Source organism: Anastrepha obliqua, chromosome 3 (assembly GCF_027943255.1).
Source record: "Anastrepha obliqua isolate idAnaObli1 chromosome 3, idAnaObli1_1.0, whole genome shotgun sequence".
NCBI classification, from domain to species: Eukaryota; Metazoa; Arthropoda; class Insecta; order Diptera; family Tephritidae; genus Anastrepha; species Anastrepha obliqua.
In genome coordinates, this window is record NC_072894.1 from 9,251,275 (window position 1) to 9,269,112 (window position 17,838).

Sequence of the window (17,838 nt, forward strand, 5' to 3'; positions counted from 1 at the left end):
TCGGATGTTGAATTAGTAAAAGTCTTGAAGAACATTTATTGATGGTTGGTACGACACTTACGCTTGATAGTTCGTGAGAAGATCTCTGTATAATTTTATGGATAATTTTTTTCGAACTCATCACAAATAATTTAGCAAAGCATCAGCCGACTATGATAATAATACCCGAATAAATAAAGAGTAATAAAGACATGCAAAAGTATTAAAGAAGCTAAGAAAAAAAAATAACTTGCCATAACACCAGAGCCGTTAGTTTGCTGACTCATGTTTATTAGGTCATTTTCTGTTGTTGTTTTGTTTGGTCCATGTTATTAACTTTTTAAATATTTTCCTTTTTCGAACACCCTTTATGTGCATGATTTTCTGTCACAAACAGCTGTGTGTAGCAACGCAGTTGTTGAGTTATGAATACGTCAACCCAAAGATAGACGGATAATAATAACAGCCTAGCCATGGTGTTGGCCACGACAGTTTTAGTGCTAAAGATGACCACTAAACCAAATATAAAACAAAAAACAAAACAAAAAAAACTGATGTGTGTGTGCGCTGAATGTATTTACAAAGCTTCGTTGTGCACTTGCCAGCTTTTGTTCCGGCATTTAAAATACTAACAAAAAAACAAACATAATACAAATTTTTGAAAACAAATTATTCATTTGCGAATAAATAAAACAGTTGTATACGAAACTACACACACACACATATATATATACACACTACACTATTTAAATATGATAATTGTGAGTGAGTGAGTAGCAGAGTAGTCAAGAGCAAGTGAATTGTGCTTCTCAATTGGGAAGATCTCGCCTAGTTGAGAACATTGCTTACGCTCTCCACGAATGCATACCGTAGATCACGCCGTTGGGCGCGAATGGTGAGAGTGGGCCAAACATTAATCAGTAACTCACGCCATTAGCTTTGGTGGGCAGCTACGTTGTGCTCAAACTCGTGCATGTGTGTGTGTGTGCTTGTGTGCAGTACTCGTATTTGGCTAGTTTTCGATTCCGCATTGCCAGCGTCATTGTTGTACCTTCCCCGAAAGCCGGGCAAAGTAAAGCTGTGCAGCTGTAGTGAGATTTTAGTTAACGCAGATATTTCGAGACATAACGACCGTAAAACGCGGCGGCAGAACGCGTTTTAAACGAGAAAAAAAAAAACAAATAAAAAAATAATAATGTAATAGGAAAAATGCAGTTGGATTGATCTTGATCTCAAAGTAATTTAAAGGAAATAAAGATATGAAATTTAAATGTGAAAATAATAAAATAAAATATCGCAACACATTGTAGGCAATTTTAATGTGCCTGAAGCAATATTAAAATGGCAAAATCTAGCGACACAAACAAAAAACTATTTTCCGCTCGTGTTTTTTTTATTTTTTACTTTTTTAATATTTTTGAATAAATCGTTTTGCCGCTGAATTCATGTGCAGATTTGTTGCATTTTATTAATAAAACAAACTAAAAAAAAATAACGCTGTCGCCTCGAATTGCTCCTCTGCGACATTGTAAATTTGGAAATTTGTGAATAATTCTGCTTGCAATTGGATATCAGCATGTGGGCGGACGGTTGAAGATGCGACTGCTGGCAAATGCCTATATGCGCTTGCAACAATTTTCGACTTGATTAATGTTTTTAGACTTTTTTCCGTTTTCAACTATTCACACACATGCACACACACACTTCGGTTGAATGCATTTCAATCTTGCAATATTCTTATGCCGGTAGAATTAGAATGCGCGCACGTACAAATATCAAAGTTTGCTGCGAAATTTCGTAGTTCTGTAGTGGATTCCAAGCTGTATAAGTTGCAGACATTTTCAAATTGCTACGCTCGGAGGTTTATGTAACCAAAAGAAACAGTTTTAAAAATGTATACTTTCCTTAAGTATTTCACTTAATTAAAAGCACTTTTTTAAGATATAGCAACAACTGATCATAAAAAACCAGTCGATTGAGTCGTTGCCTATGTTTTTCATATTGCTAGAAACGCTTTTATTTTTCTGAACAAAGCCCATACATCTGTGACATAAGATGCGGCAACTGTGATTTTGCTTAAAAAAGTCGGAAGCAACCGATAATAAATAAGTTTTTAAATTGGAACAAAAATGTTTAATAGACACAAAAAGATTTTGCTATATTATAACTTGAAATACAAAAGACGGATATCAAAACTTCATATCAACAAAGAAGAATGAAAAAGAAAAACAATTATGAAATAAACATAAACAAAATGAGAAAAGAATTAAATAAAATAAAATAAATAATTATGAAATTATTACAAATTAAACTAAAAGGGAATTGAAAAAACAAAAAATATATATTGAAAAAAAAAATAATAAATTGGAAAAAGAAAAATTAATTGGAAAAAAAATAAATAAATTGAAAAACAAAAATAATAAAATGATATTAAACTGAATTTAATAAAACCGAAATAATAACGAAATTAGTTTACTAAAGTAAATTAAACTAAAAATGAATTAAAAAAAAAATTGCAGAAAAAAAAAATAAAAATAAATTTAAAAAAAAATAAAAAAACATGAATCTAAATTTAATAAAATAGAAATAATAATGGAATTAGTTTACTAATGCAAATTAAACTAAAAGAGAATTGAAGAAAAAAAATAAAAAAAAATTGAAAAAATAAAAAAGATAAAAATAAAATAATGTTAAACTAAATTAAATACAATAAGTAATGACGAAATTATTACAAATTAAACTAAAAGTGATTTGAAAAAAAGAAATAAAAATAAATTAGAAAAAATCTTAAAATAAATTAGAAAAAAAATAAATGAATTGAAAAAAATAAAATAAATTGAAAAAAAATAAAAAAAAATAAACTGAATTGTAAAAAATAAAATAAAACACATAAAAAAATAAAGTAAAAATAAATAAAATAAATTGAAAAAGAAAAAAAAGCAAAAACACAAATTAAACGTAAAATGAATTGAAATAATAACTAAATTCAAAAAAAATAATATAATAAATTGAAAAAAAAAATTAAAAAAAAAAAAAATAAATTGAAAAAAAAATTAAAAAAAAAAATAAATTGAAAAAAGTATAAATTGGTATTAAATTTAATTTAATAAAACCGAAGTAATAGCGAAATTAGTTTACTTATGCAAAATAAACTTAAAGTTGAATTGAGAAAAAAATAAATAAATAAATTGCAAAAAAAAAAATTAAAAAAAAAAATTGAAAAAAAAAAAAAAATTATAAAATGGTATTAAATTAAATTTTAATTTTGAATGACTCGCGACACGCTGCAGAATTTCGGTCGGTATTTCGTGAATAACTTTAGTAAAGTGGACTTACAAAGCCTCAATTGCAGCTGGTTTATCCACAAAGTTTTTAGACTTCGCACAATACCACAACTAGAAGTCCAAAGGTGTGATGTTGGTGGCCAATCCACTGGTGCTTGACGAAAGAAAATTGCTCTCGCAGTAAATTGACGACGCAGTAAATCCATTGTGCGCTGTATTGCAAGTAGCGCCGTCTTGTTGGAACCAAATGTTTTGCAGATCACGGGCTTCAGTTCATCCAAAAGTCGTTTAACATGGCGAAATAGCGTTCGGCACTCACGCTTACATTGGCGCCAGCCTTGTCTTTGCAGAAATATGGGTCGATGTTTCCTTCAGCCCATAGGCCGAACCAAGCGGTTGTTTTCAATGGATGAAATGGCTGTTCTTGATTGCCTTCGAGTTGCGCTTCAGCCCGAAAACGGCAATTTTGCTTATTGACGTAGCCATGTCAAGCCAAAAATGGGCTTGACCGCTGATCGCCATAAATTGGCCCGAGCGCGCGGTGAACAACAGAGCGTCGATTTTCGTAATGCAAATTGTACGATTAAACGAGTAAACGTTCTTGAGGCGTAAACCTTTCCATGATCAAATGCCAATGAATACTGAGAAAAGTTATGTATTTAGTTTGACCGTAATCACGTGTGATCCCCATTGTAGAAAGTACCTCCAATCTGATCATACTTTATATATTCACTCCGATATCTTGATTAGTGTCGTTTGAGAGCAGTCAATTAAAAAATAATTAAATATAGAAATATATGTTATTGATAAAGTGAAATTTATTTAAACGAAATAAAATTTTTTATTTATTTTTTATTTTAATTAAATTTTCAAATAGAATTGATTTAAACGAAACGAAAACAAATAACATAGAACATTTGTTATGAAATTCAATTGAAACGAAATATACTATTATGGACAAATAATAGAATCAGTTTTGAGCACTTATCTTTTTTGTTTGTTTTTTAATTAGTCTTTTATCAAAATATGGTTCATTCGACACCAAATGTCATAGTCATATCATAAATAAATAAAATAATTTGTGCATTCGTTTTGTTAGAGAAAGTGCGCAACAACGTCAGTTCAAAAAATTATCAAGAAGCAGCGAGATTTTGCACTTTTTTATCAAGTAGGGTGAATTTGCACTTTTCTACAATTTACTGGGCTATACAACTGCATGCTCGAATAGAATTTTGTAAATTTTGATTCAAAAGCGTGAAATTTCGATAAAAAATTTTCGAATTTTTATAAATCCTATACAAAGTTTGAAGCTTTGATTTCTATGGTATTTGTTGAAGAATGAATGAAAATAAAATATAAAAAAATTTATGAAAATTAAGAAGAAAAATAAAACCAAAGTGAAACTGCTCCAAATCGCGGTTCAATTATTTTGCCCATAAGTGTGTGTATGTGCATATTTGGTGAAATGCAAAAAAAGACTACACTTGTTGATATAATATTAATATAAATATAAATAACTTTAATCAAAAAATATTAATTATAAATTCGTTAAAAAAATTCCCATTAACTTGACATACTTCTTGCATCCAATAACATAGTAAAAAAAAATAAAAATAAAAAAAAAAAATATTATAAAAATAAATATAAAAAAAATAAATATGAAAAAAATAAAAGTTAAACAGAAATAAAAAAAAAAATAAATTAAAAAAAAAAAATAAAAAAAAAAATAAAATTAAAAAAATATAAAATTAAAAAAAAAAAAGTAACAATATTATAAAAATAAAAGTTAAAAAATAAATATAAAAGTAATATATATAAAAGAAATAAATATAAAAAAAAAATAAATATAAAAAAAAATAATTGTAAAAAAAAATGTAAAAAAAAAATTGTAAAAAAATGAATATAAAAGATAAATATAAAAAAATAAATATGAAAAAAATAAAAGTAAAAAAATAGAATTAGAAAAAAATAAAAATTTAAATTTTATAAAAATAAATATAAAAAAATAAGAGTAAACAAATAGAAATAAAAAAAAATAAAAATAATTACAAAATAAATAAAAATAAAAACATTATAGAAATAAATATAAAAAAAATAAATATAAAAGAAATAAATATAAAAAAAAATTAAAAAAATAAACGTAAAGAAATAGAAATAAACAAAATAAAAGTAATAATAAAAACAAATTTAAAAAAATCTAAAAGAAGTAAATATAAAAATAAAAATAAAAATAAAAAAAATATAAAAGAAGTTAATATAAAAAAAAATAAAAATAAAAAAATAGAAAAGAAATATAAAAAAATAATAAGAATAATTTAAAAAAAATGAATAAAAAGGAAAAAAAAATAATAATAAAAAAACAACAAAAAAGGCAAAAAAAAAAACAATAATAATATTTAATAAAATAACAAGGTTCCGACAATGGATTCTGGAAGAGCGGACAAAACAGAAAAAAAATTGAATCGGCAATTTGATAGTGGACGTCTGAATTTTTTTAAAATGTGCGGGTTAAAATGTGACAGTAGAATATATCCCAAGAAATTCTTCTATAAGCTCAACGCTCAAAATGTAACTTAAATACGCGAAATAAGTCAAATCGCAAACAATGAAAAAAAAAAAAAACGATTTTGTTAAAATTTCTATATATGCAAGTTGCAATGCACATTTTCTGTCCTTCCTACCAGACTCCATTGCGATAACCTTTTCATTTTGGAGAAAGTTTAATCCTGTTGTGCAGTGCAGTAATAACAGCTGGTCAACAAGAAATACGATTCGTGTAGAACAATGAACTACAAGTGCAACCAATGACTCACAGCCCATCACTTAAAACCCCTATAATAATGAAAGAAAACTTCGCCCTTCTATTTCAGCGAATTGTAAACGTGCAAAATTTATTATTTTTGAAAAAGTGAACTCTAAAGAGAAACTGTAGCTTTGCGAATTTTATAAAAAGCATTTGTGATAAAAAAGGAATACTTGAACTAAGAAACGTTTCCTAATACAAAAAACAAAAGACTAAGCATAAATATACTTATATCCGCCATACCAATCACAACCATCCACAATAAAAGCCATGGATTTGAATTACCTCGATTACCTCGCATATCTGGAGACTTTTTGGGCTTACTTTCCCTACCTCTTCTACGCGTTCGTCTTTCTCACTCTTATACCGAAATCCATACGACGCATCAAGGCCTTCGCTAATGCCGACTACGAGGCCAATCGTCACAAATACCATCGCTGCTATGCGCCGGATATTTGCTGCCACACCTTGGGCGAGGCTATGCCCAAGCCCAAGCCACGCAAGGCCGTTACGCGCGTCTATCCGAAACGTCACAGTACAGCGGGCAGTACAGAAGCGCACTTCGCCAAACAGGATACGAACGCCAATCATATAAAACGGCAGGTAGAACCTGCCTCCATACAAACGAACACGCACGTCAATCAAATTGCGAAAATGTTCGAGAATGTGCCCACAGTGACCGTGTCGCCAGTGCTGTTGGGCAAGAAAATCAACCGTGTCACACCAACCCTACAGTGTTTGGAGGACGACGACAACATAGCCGCAGCAGCGCCAACACCACCAAAGCCCACCACATTGAATGCATCGCGCCTCTCACAGCTCCTCTCACAGGAGCAACTGGAGAACTCACTGAGTTTGCTGCAGCAAGCAAACACGGATGAAGAACAGAATTGGATGCGCGAATCACCGCCACGACGCACACGCCGCGAAGCGTCAAATACGCTAAATTATGGCGCTGGCACCTCCACTACGCCATCGACAGCTTCACCAGCTGCCTCATCACCACTCTCCGACTCACCGCCGCTATCGTCTTCGCCACTCGCATCGCCGGTGATGTTCCGCCCACAGCTTAATATGAAATCCAGTTTGGAGGACATTTTTGCTGCCATCGCGCGAAATGCAGAGAAAAACGAGAATTTCATTTATGCCGGCTGCAAGACACTGCCGCCAGTCACCTCCATCGATGATATACTTTCACAGCGTCGCCTCTCACGTCCGCTCTCCGCATACTCGATCAGTGATCTCTTGAACGAGGAAAGCAGTGCGAAGGATGAGGCGCGTGTTGAGAATTTTTTCACTGTGCTCAACACAACTTGAAAAGGCAGCGTAAAGGAAAGGAAAGAGACATATTCGTACACAGGCATGCAGTTTGTTTGGGGCTGTGAAGTAGTATATGCAAGCTGTAACGGGTGTGTGCTTATTTAGGGTTTATATATGTATGAGATAAATGTGTAAGCGCAAGCGCTTCAAAGTGGTAGAAAATACTGGATATGCACGTTTGTGTGTGTGTGTGTATTCGGTATACATTTGTATGTGTGTATGTATGTAGTTGGAAGTTTAGCCTTAAGAAATATAGCATCGTAAAAGTTGACAGCTGGCGGTTAGTAGTCGCAACCAAATGTCAAAGTGCCATGCAAGCAGTGCCTCGCCACCAACAAAAACAAAAACAACAGCAACGTCACATTATGTAGCCCGTGCGCCGCAGCGATTTAACCGGCGAACAGCTGCAACTGCAGCTGGCCCCAACGATGAGTCACACAAGTCCGCCGAACGTCAGTCAGAAGTCAGCGCAAATTTTTGCGGAATTTTCGAGATACATTATTTTTCTTATTTTTATCTCATTTTATCTATGTATCCAATGACGTTAGTTGCTTGTAGTTAAATGTGTATTTGTATGGGCTTGTAAAAGCAGGGAACTCCATGCAAAACTGTGAATATCCAATTAAGTTTTATGACTATTATTGCGTAAATCTTTTTATGAACATAATTTGTAATTATTATTACTTGTATTTTTAATGCATTTGTATGTATGTACATATACGTACATATATATTCAAGCGAGTATATGAAAGAAACCGTACGTGTACTTCAATGACAACAGGTCAATTAAAATCACAACAAAAAAGAAGAAAAAAAAAAACAAGTTAACTGACATTTAGCCATTAAGCCAATAGGAGGAAGTCGTCTTTTGTGGTCTTTAGTCGTGTCTAAGTAATAATTTGTGTCAACTAGACATTAAACTCGTGGAATGCGACGTAACTTTTACTCTCATATTTAGCTTTAAATGCCACGATAAGTGTTGAATTTGTGCAATCGCCTGTTTTATCGCAATCGCCTGTTTTATTGCAATCGCTTGTTTTATAGCAAACGCCGCTTTTTTTTTACACTCGAGTATATACAGTGCGCCAAGTGCTGACAATTCCGGTTTTACATATCCATAATTGACAATTGTTTGTATGAGTTTGTCTCGATTTTGGCTGTCACTCGCTTGAACGCATTTATTAGTTCGAACTCTGCATATTTCGAAATTTTTGAAGACATTACAAAATTAAGGGGTTTGCGGAAAAAGCGCCTAGATGTTGCACGAAAAAATCTAGACTCTTTCAGCTTTCAATATTTTTGTTCAAAATAAGGCTGCTTGTGAAAAGTGACACCATGAGCACTTCTACGGGTAAAATCCGCCAAACAGTCAAGTTCACTAATGCCTAATAGGCCCGTCACAATGGGTTCGTTGCGTGCGTTGCAGCAAGGAATTTGACTGACTGCAAAATTTTAGGGGTTATATACCTTGTGAGCCCGAAAAAATGGACGATTGTCATAATTTTTTTTAAATATGTTTTAGAACTTTTATTCAAATGAGGCATTTATTATACTGAAGGGTAACTCTCGAAGAATACATTTTGGTGTTTTTATTTAAAAAAATGTTATTATTTATTGTTGATATCGCCCCTCCCCGAAACGCCGTTTTTTAGCCGTTTAGGCTTGAGGTGATCACGGTAGCGCATAAGCAGCTCAACTGAAATCAAAAAAAAAAAATAAACGATTATTGTAGAAAAATGTTTTTTAGTGAATCTGAACGGTTTATTTATCCAACAAAAAATTTTTCTCGCTTTGCACCAAAAAAACGATTTTTGAGGAGTTGAAAAATTAAAAAAAAAAAATTAATTCCAGCGAACTATGCAAATATTTATAAAAAGTGAACCGTTCATATTCACGAGGTTGTAACTTCGAATAATTAAAAAAAAGTGTATGCAAATCGGTCAAATAGTTTTTGATAAATAATGATCAGCGCGACGGTAATTTTCAAAAAACACGACTTCGAGATAATCCCGTCTAAAGTTTTGCGCTAAGCCTCGTTCCAAGAAAGGTTGCGCGCTTCCACGGCCTGTAACTTTCGTTCTAGTGCTCCGATCTTTATGATTTTTTGAATTTATATTTTTAAGATGATGCACTTTTAGAATATACCATACAAAATTTTCGTCCAATTTTTTAGTCCAACGCATGGTATATAACCCCTTAAGTAGATTAGGGGTATTTTAGTCGAAGGCGCTACACGCAGGGTGTACGCGCCAATTATGTATATATAAACACTATGAATTTATTCCCCAACCGAATATTTGACAAAAAGCTCAAAAATCTGATTTCTACATTGGAAAAACATTTTAACAAAATAAAGTTAAAAAAAATAAAAAAAAAATAAATAACTCAAAAATTATGTGAATTTTGTTATTAGAAACAAATTTTTGTTATTAAAATAAATTTGCATAAAAAAGGTTATACTTTAAGGGGGAAGTCTACTGTGACAAGGGAAAAAACAGGCTTATTTTCCGGATTTTATTTCTAACAAAATATTGCTCGTACATAAAATCTATTTAAACTCTTATCTTTATTATATATTTAAGTTTTTGAAAAAAAAATTTTAAGTCAAAATATTCAAAATGGCCGTTGTGGCACTTCTGCAAGCGCAGGTCCGCTTTTCTTAGGTGCCTAAACGGTGTACATGAAATCTTACGTTTCGGTGATCTAAAACAAAAAAACAAAATATTGTTATCATATCATATGTATATTGACTCTCGTCTGACGTAGGATTATGTCGATAAAAAATTTTGGCGTTGAAAAAAAAATTCTTGAAATTTTTTTCTTTTTTTTGCCTAAAATTGATGTTACTATTGTTTATAACAATTTAACAAATAACGATATCAAAAAAAATCCTATGTCAGACGAGAGACAGTATTACAGAGAATATATAATTAAATTTTTAAGCTGATTCATTTATCAGAACTCGAGATATCGTGTACACCGTATACAAAAACTTAGTTTCGAGAAAAATGCGTTTAAAGTTTCATGTGCCGCAGGTACGCGCTTTGGAGCGCTTCGGGAAAAGGTCGAAATTTCAACGAAGAAAAATTTAGCCAGCTGTAACACATATTGTACCTTATTTAAGAGGGTTCAAAGTATTTTTTAAGCTAATAAAAAAAAAAATCGATTTTTTGAAAAATTCACAGTAGACTTCCCCCTTAAGTTCTTGTGCATACTCTAAGTTTTCTACTAACTGCGACGTTTGTCAAATATGGATATTGTCAACACTTGGCACACTGTACTTATATGCACGGCGCTTGTATGTAATACATAACTGTACTCAAATGTATATTTGTAGATGTATGCGAATGATTAGTACTTATTTTGTAATATTTATACGAATTATTAAATAAATAGCCTAGCAATGCAATGAACTAATCTCAGCTAGCTACTTTTTTTATTAGTACAGAGTATTTCACTTAACTGAAACCTTATGCCAGTATCTCACGAACGACTAAATTGTATACGTAAACGATCAATATATATAGATATATATATTAAGTACGAGTATTAACATATTTTTAAATGTAAATAAATACGAAAGTCAACTAATTACTAAATAGCAAATTGATTTGTGGTTTTAATTTTATTGGCAGACTGCGATGGAGGTAGGTCGGTCAAAAAGTCACTGAATATGCATGTCATCATCATGATCATCATCACCAGTACCACTCCGATCCTTTCACCCTTGCTTTTCAACTTTTCCATAGCGAAGCTCCCTCAGCCACCAGAGGGAGTTTCCTTGGTCTCCTACGCCGACGATTGCACGATAATGTCGTCGCGCAATGACATTGGTGGCCTGTGCGCCAAAGTAAACGACTACCTCACCTGCCTTTCTCGCTTATTCACTGCGAGGAACCTACAACATTCCCCCACCCCCCCCCCCCCCCCGTCCACGGCGACCCTCTTTAGCCCTGTAGCCCTGGCAAAATTACGTTCTAGATACTGTCGCATGTTAAACTACATACTAAACATATGTCCAGCATATGAAAGTACTCCGCACGACAGGAAACGAAATCGCCGACGAATTGGCCAACCGTGGATTAGCGGTGCCCCCACAGGGGCCAGAGCCAATAATCGGAATCAGTTCTGCGAGAATCATGAATTGGATCAGCGATTATGTAGGCAATCTGCATAAAGAACGATGGTCCGGTCTAGAACGCTGCAGAACTGCAAAGTGTTTTGGGACAAGTCCGAACGGAAAACTGTCAAATTTTCTACTAAAACTTAGAAGGAAAGACATTTGGTTGATGGTCGGTATCATTACAGGACACAACCCATGGGGTCAGCATATGACCACCATTGGAATCATTGAGGACCCAGTGTGCCTGTCATGCTTGGAGGAGGCGGATAGCACTGAGCACTTTCTCTGTGAGTGTCCTGCTTTTGCTAGAGCCCGGCTACGAGTTTTGAGTCCCGATGTCATGAGAATGAGTAACATTCGTTCTCTAAAACTGGAGGATATTTACAGATTTACCAAAGAATCTGGAAAATTCTCACAGGACTAACTATCTCTGTCTCTATTCTTTCCTATCTCATTCTCTGATACTTTTCTCCTTCCCTCCTTGACTATCAACCCCCTTTCCAGAGCTTTAAATACAATGGGCTTTTTAGCCAGGGTGTTTTAGGAGCCACCAAATCTCCTGGTGCTCCTTGGCTCGACCTTTTCAAATTTCAATTTCACTCCGCACGACACCAACCATCTTTTCACATGCCCCATCATGTAACACCCCTTTCCCTCTGGTTCCAACCTGTCGAAACGGCAAGTTTCCTAGGCCTACCGTTAGATGACCTAGACGAAGACGGCCGGTCGTCTACAGAACACCGACAGGGGTAAGTATACTGCTACAACAACAACAACTTCGATGAATCCTCTGTTACGCCTTTCCAATTTGCGATCCCCATTTTCCGCAAGTCGACTGTGACCTCATCAATGCAGCGTTTGTTTGGTCTCCCTCGACCTCGACCTCTCCCTCGACCCTACCACTTGCCCATGGAACGCTATACTGGCAGCTCTCCATTTGGCCATTGTGTAAATGTGCCCTAGCCATCTAATTCGTTGACTTTTTATGTGGCGTACTGCGTTTCCATTTTGAATCAATGCATCACCGCGTTCGTGACTGTATTGAAAATACATAAAAGTTAATATAAGAGAGGATTTTTCTATGCAGGTCACAAACAAAACGTTTTCGTTTCCTGCATAATCCACTTTCAAATCGTCGCACCTCATCCATAATTTTTTTAAATTTTTTTTATACCTGTCAATAGCTCGATGGTTCAATAAATTTTGCGGATCGACGCGGTTAAGAAAAACACAATTAAACTGTATTATTAAGCATAGTCTCCCTGAGCGTCAGTACAGTTGTTCCAACGAGATTCCAATTTATGAATTCCAGCCATGAAGTTAGGATCTGGGAGTGCTGGAAAATACGCTTAAGTAGCTGTTATGACCTCATCACTTGAGGAATAACGCTTTTTACACATGAGTTTTTTTTAAGTCTGTAAACAGATGGAAGTCGCTAGCAGCGAAATGTGGTGAATTGGGTGGATGTTCCAACAATTCGAACTGTAATGCATGGATTGTAGAATCCTGCTCAGCCGATTTCTGAGCACGAACTCGTTTGGGAACCAAAGAATCCGGTTCACACCACTGTTTAGCCTTTTGTTTTGATTTAGGATCATGGTGAAAGATCCAAGTATCGTCCATTGTTTTGAATCGAGGCACAAAGTCCACTTTATCCTTTCGAAAGCTATGTTGCTGAGTCGGTGCTGAATCGCATTCGAATGTGTCTTTGTTCCATTGTTAGCGAATGCGGCACCCACTGTACACACAGCTTTCTGAAACCCACTACTTCAGTCAAAATATTGGTTTTTTCTGCGATTATAATTCCTAATTTTCCGATGGCGACAAATAATCTCAGCACAAAGAAACTGAGAGAGCAAAGTGACAGTTCGATGCAAGAGAGACGTTCATTTGGTGTTGATTAAGGTTAAGCCTCCATTATAAGGCATATGATTGAATTTTTTTTTGTAAAGCCACATTTTTTTTCTATTGAATCTAGTCTTTTGTATAATTCTGCCTTTGCGTCGGCTTGAAATTTGCAGTTTATAGTCATTTGTATTTTGAATTTTCCGAATATATTCCGCGAACTTTTTAATCAAGTTGGTATGTGGCTGCAGAAGCGCGAATGTTTCTACAAAATCTTTTTCTTGACACAAGTGCAGTTGGTTGCATATACAGTAGGTTCTGTTTTTATGCGGCTTTTTTTTATGCGGTTTTGAAATAGTGCGGTTTTTTTTTAAATTACAAAATGCATGTCGACCTATCGGGAATTGTACATATAAACAAGATTCTAAACCAGCTAAGCAAAAACTCATCACAGATTCATGCGGCCTATGGAACGTATCTATAGTTATAATATGGGACTAGTGCCCTTTTTTATGCGATTTTATTACATTATTTCAGATTTATGCGGTTTTAGCATTTGAAACGTATCTATAGTTTTACTATAGAACTAGTAGCTTTTTTTATGCTGTTTTTTTTTTATGCTGTTTCTTGCGGAACGTATCTACCGCATAAAAACAGAACCTACTGTAATTCAAAAATTAATCACGAATTATCTTGGACGTTGTTGAAAATCAGTATAATTTTAAATTTGCCGTACATTGAAAATAATCAAAAACAAACTTTTCCGAATGTGCTTCACAAAGGTAAATTATCATATTTTATTTATATAAATAGTTACTCATGCCTTCCAATCAAGATACCAGTACTAAAGGCGAAAAAGTACCCGAGTGTGCTCGAGTGCACTCAATTTTAAATTATCTTTTATTTTCTCAATTGACGCAAATTAATTTATTTAAAGTATGTACGCTACGCGCTAATAAATCCATAAATAATAACAAGCGGAGCGAAATGGCTAGAGACATGGAAGCAATTTGTGAAGAATTCATTCTAAATACAATCGTTTATATGGGTGCATTCGTGTGCATTAGGGTGGTTACGTGATTTGTATAGTCAGATAAATCACTTACAATCAAAAGCGATAAATCGAAACAAAAGATGATGGATTATTAGATTTTGCCGAAGCAAGTATTTGACAGTAATTCCGGCTTCCATGTCACCCTGTATTTGGCAACAGCATTCTGCTCACTCATTTCACACGCATGCACTCATTCTTTCAATCAATCGTTGTTCAGATAGCAATGAACGAGACGTATCTATGGAAGGTGATATCGGTAGAACAGCTGATTAATTCGCCTTGGGCACTTATGTCAAAAATGTGTGCTTTGTTTACATATTTCGCAGTTGACTTTGTTATATTAAACTAAGTCCAAATAAACAAAAAAAAAAAAACAAAAAGTGGAAATATTATATGTGGAACAGAGCTTGTTGCGCGGAATCACAGAAAAAGAGAGGATATTGCCGAATTACTTCAGGCCTTCAGATATTATAACCTGCCGTGGAAGGAGTAAATAGTTAATCCGGGAAAAGTTTTACGGACGGCGTAGCCGAATGGGTTGGTGCGTGACTACCATTCAGAATTCGAAGAACGTAGGTTCGAATCTCACATCAAAATGTGAACCACTAATAGCGGTCACTACTCGACAGGCAATGGCAAACCTCCGAGTGTATTTCTGCCAAGAAAAAGCTCATCATACAAAAATATCTGCCGTTCGGCTGCTCATCGGCTTAAAACTGTAGGTCCCTCTATTTGTCGAGCAACATCAAGACGCACGCCACAAATAGGAGGAGAAGTTCGGCCAAACACCGAAATAGAGGATGCCAATGCGGTCTTATCGTCCGAGTTTATCGGGTTTTTTACTTCCTACAATATTCAGACCGTAATTGAGCCAAAGTAACGCGGGTCTCATGAGGCAGCTGAAGCTGTACGTCGTAGAGCCTTGCGATGAATGTCGTTTAACATCTGTGTATATACTGTCCACTCCAGTAGTTGTAGTTGTGTTTGTGCTGGATCTCGTCAATGTGTTTGAACAGATGCCTCATAACTCGCCTGGGCGTTGGCTCTGACCGTAGCAAATGACGGCAGGTCTGATTCTGCAGTTTGCTGAGCATTTGGCTGTGTTCCTTAACCGGGAGAAGCTTAGTTTTGAAGGTTTTGCAGGGGAGACATCAGGAGGCATACCGTGCCTGTCCTAATAGCAGTATTTTGATAGATCTGTAGCTTTACCCACTGCAAAGCGCTAGTGTCTGGTGACCAGACGGGCGCAGTATAATTCAAAACCGGCGGGCCAATTACTTTGCATGTCAGCAGTAACATTTCTTTGTCTTCGCCCCAAGTGCTACTGGCTAACCATTTGAGAACCTTGTTGCGGTTGTGGGCCTTAGTGGCAATTGCGGTTGTATGTGCTGAAAAGTAGAGAAAACTATGGAAGTTGACACCCAAAATTTGAGTTGTTATTGCTGTGTCCTCGACTTTTACCTTTAGCTGTAGTTTGACTTCGATCTTCTCTTCGGGTTGGAGGAAGTGCAACTACTAAAGGGGCTCACTCACACCAGAAGTGAAGTTGCAGTTCTTCAAGTGGTGCGCTTATGCTGTGTTTTAAGTTGCCGAATCTTGAAATTGAGATATCTTATTCAGGGAGCGGCCTTATCCCCGGGAGTGTTCTGGCGTTGGAGGTCCCTCTAGCTAGTTAGAACGGGTGCTTCGGCTGGGAAATTGGACGTTTGTTCCCGATCCTTCCAACTGGCCTGAAGCGAGTCGCAGCAGAGTTAAACTTTCTCAATTTTTCGGCTTGGGATTGAAAATGTAAACAGTTCATTATTCGTTTAGCCCATATTAGTGTTTATTGCTATAGGTAGTATTGAAGCATTCCTATTAATTCCATTTAAGAAATTGTTTTAGATGGGTGGCGAAATAAGTAGCCCACCCTAATTTGCGTGCGCGAGTGCATACTTTCTCACTAAAATGCGAAGTAGATACCAAATAAGTACTCAAGTTATGGGCGTAGCAAATCGTTAAACTTATTGTGTGAACTGTGGCGGCGTAAAGGGGAAAAATGTCAAAGAGTTGTGCATTTTTCATAGAGCAAATCTTAGATGAATTGTGCTTTCGTTCAACAATTGGATATTTGATATTGATTGCCAATAAAAATTTCATGAATTCTTAATTCGATTTATTGCTTATGAGGGTGGAGCACACATTTTCCTGATCCTGATCCAGAATTGGCGCCAACAAAACTATTTTTTTTAGTGATATTCTCTAACAAAATCTCGTGCAAGTTTCCACTACGAACTTTAAGATCGATTGCTTTGTTAGTATTTATACGTTTGATCAGCTAATGGAGAAACTATCTCGCTAGCTTACGTGCTTTTTCACTTTCATTGCTTTTCGTTACTTAACCTTATCATATAAAATACTTTTCTTTGAAAGGCCAATCACCGAGCAGAATCAGGTTTAACACTGAAGGTGTCATCATCACATCACATACAACCATCAAGCAGTAAATTTCTGTATTTAAAAAATGTCGCACAAGCACCGTTTAGGTTACAGCTGGCGACTCGAAAAAAATCAATAAAAGCTTGTTAGTAGACAGAAGATTGAGAGTGAATGAGATAGCCGAGACTACTGGAATGCTTACCGAACTTGTACTTACGTAATATTTAACATCAAAATTTGTACATTAGATTAAATTAGATTAGATTCTATAGGAGGTTTGCATTTCGACCTCATGGTCTTTTGTGCTCTCTATTCATCACAGTGCCTCATCCCGACCCAGTTCCCTTATTAAACTCAGAATAGAGTTGGGTTGGATTGAGCGTATGTGACCTTCTTCTGACTGCAATTGGCCAAGATGTTTCAACGTGCCTTGCGCAGAACCTCAACCTTCTGGTCGCAGTCGCGACAAGAGTCCGTAGACCACATCCCGATCAGGTGCAGATGATTTTGCAGTCGCTTGTGGAATGCCCGTGAGCATTCTCTGTTTATGCTTGGGTTATGAGCTTTTTAAACCTCTTTTGATTGTACCCACCCAGTAAGGATTTCGCCTTGCGTAGCTCCATAGTATGCGGCCAGCTAGCTAACCTCCCTGAGCCTTAGCTCTTCACACCTAAGCTTCTCTTTGCTGTTGTGGTCCTATACCAAGGAAGGACACCGGTCCTATTAAAGGCGAGGCCGCAACCTTTCTCACCAATGCGTCCGCTATTTCATTCCCAGTTATACCTCTGTGTCCTGGGACCCAAATTAATCGGATGCAATTATGCGTTCTTAGTAGATTAAGTTTCTCGATACACTCACAGAATAGTGAGGAGTTGATCTCACAGAACGATAGGGTCATGAGTGCTGCCTGACTGTTACTCAGAATGGCAATTCGCTCATTCTTGACATTTCTGTCGAAGTTTAACTTTGCATATAGACAAATAGCATACATCTCCGCTTGGAAAAGTGCACA

At 35.2% G+C, this 17,838-nt stretch overlaps 2 protein-coding genes across 7 annotated transcripts in view; both read left to right on the forward strand.

The window, feature by feature from the left end:
- LOC129241483 (supervillin-like) overlaps window positions 1-17,838 on the forward strand; it is a 104,090-nt gene that overhangs the window by 43,252 nt on the left and 43,000 nt on the right. The window lies entirely within an intron of this gene.
- LOC129241485 (uncharacterized) lies at window positions 110-7,401 on the forward strand. Of its 6 annotated transcripts, none has more exons than XM_054877829.1 (2): window positions 110-1,216; window positions 5,948-7,401. In XM_054877829.1, exon 2 carries the CDS (start codon window positions 6,337-6,339, stop codon window positions 7,381-7,383), a length of 1,047 nt encoding a protein of 348 aa, XP_054733804.1. In that variant the 5' UTR covers window positions 110-1,216; window positions 5,948-6,336; the 3' UTR covers window positions 7,384-7,401. The 6 variants fall into 6 exon arrangements, with proteins under 6 accessions (XP_054733804.1, XP_054733806.1, XP_054733805.1 ...); XM_054877831.1 differs by having other exon boundaries at window positions 5,979-7,401; XM_054877830.1 differs by having other exon boundaries at window positions 5,983-7,401.

Excerpts from the sequence above, each read along its gene's own strand:
- LOC129241485 (XM_054877829.1), top strand. The coding sequence starts at position 6,337 with ATGGATTTGAATTACCTCGATTACCTCGCATATCTGGAGACTTTTTGG.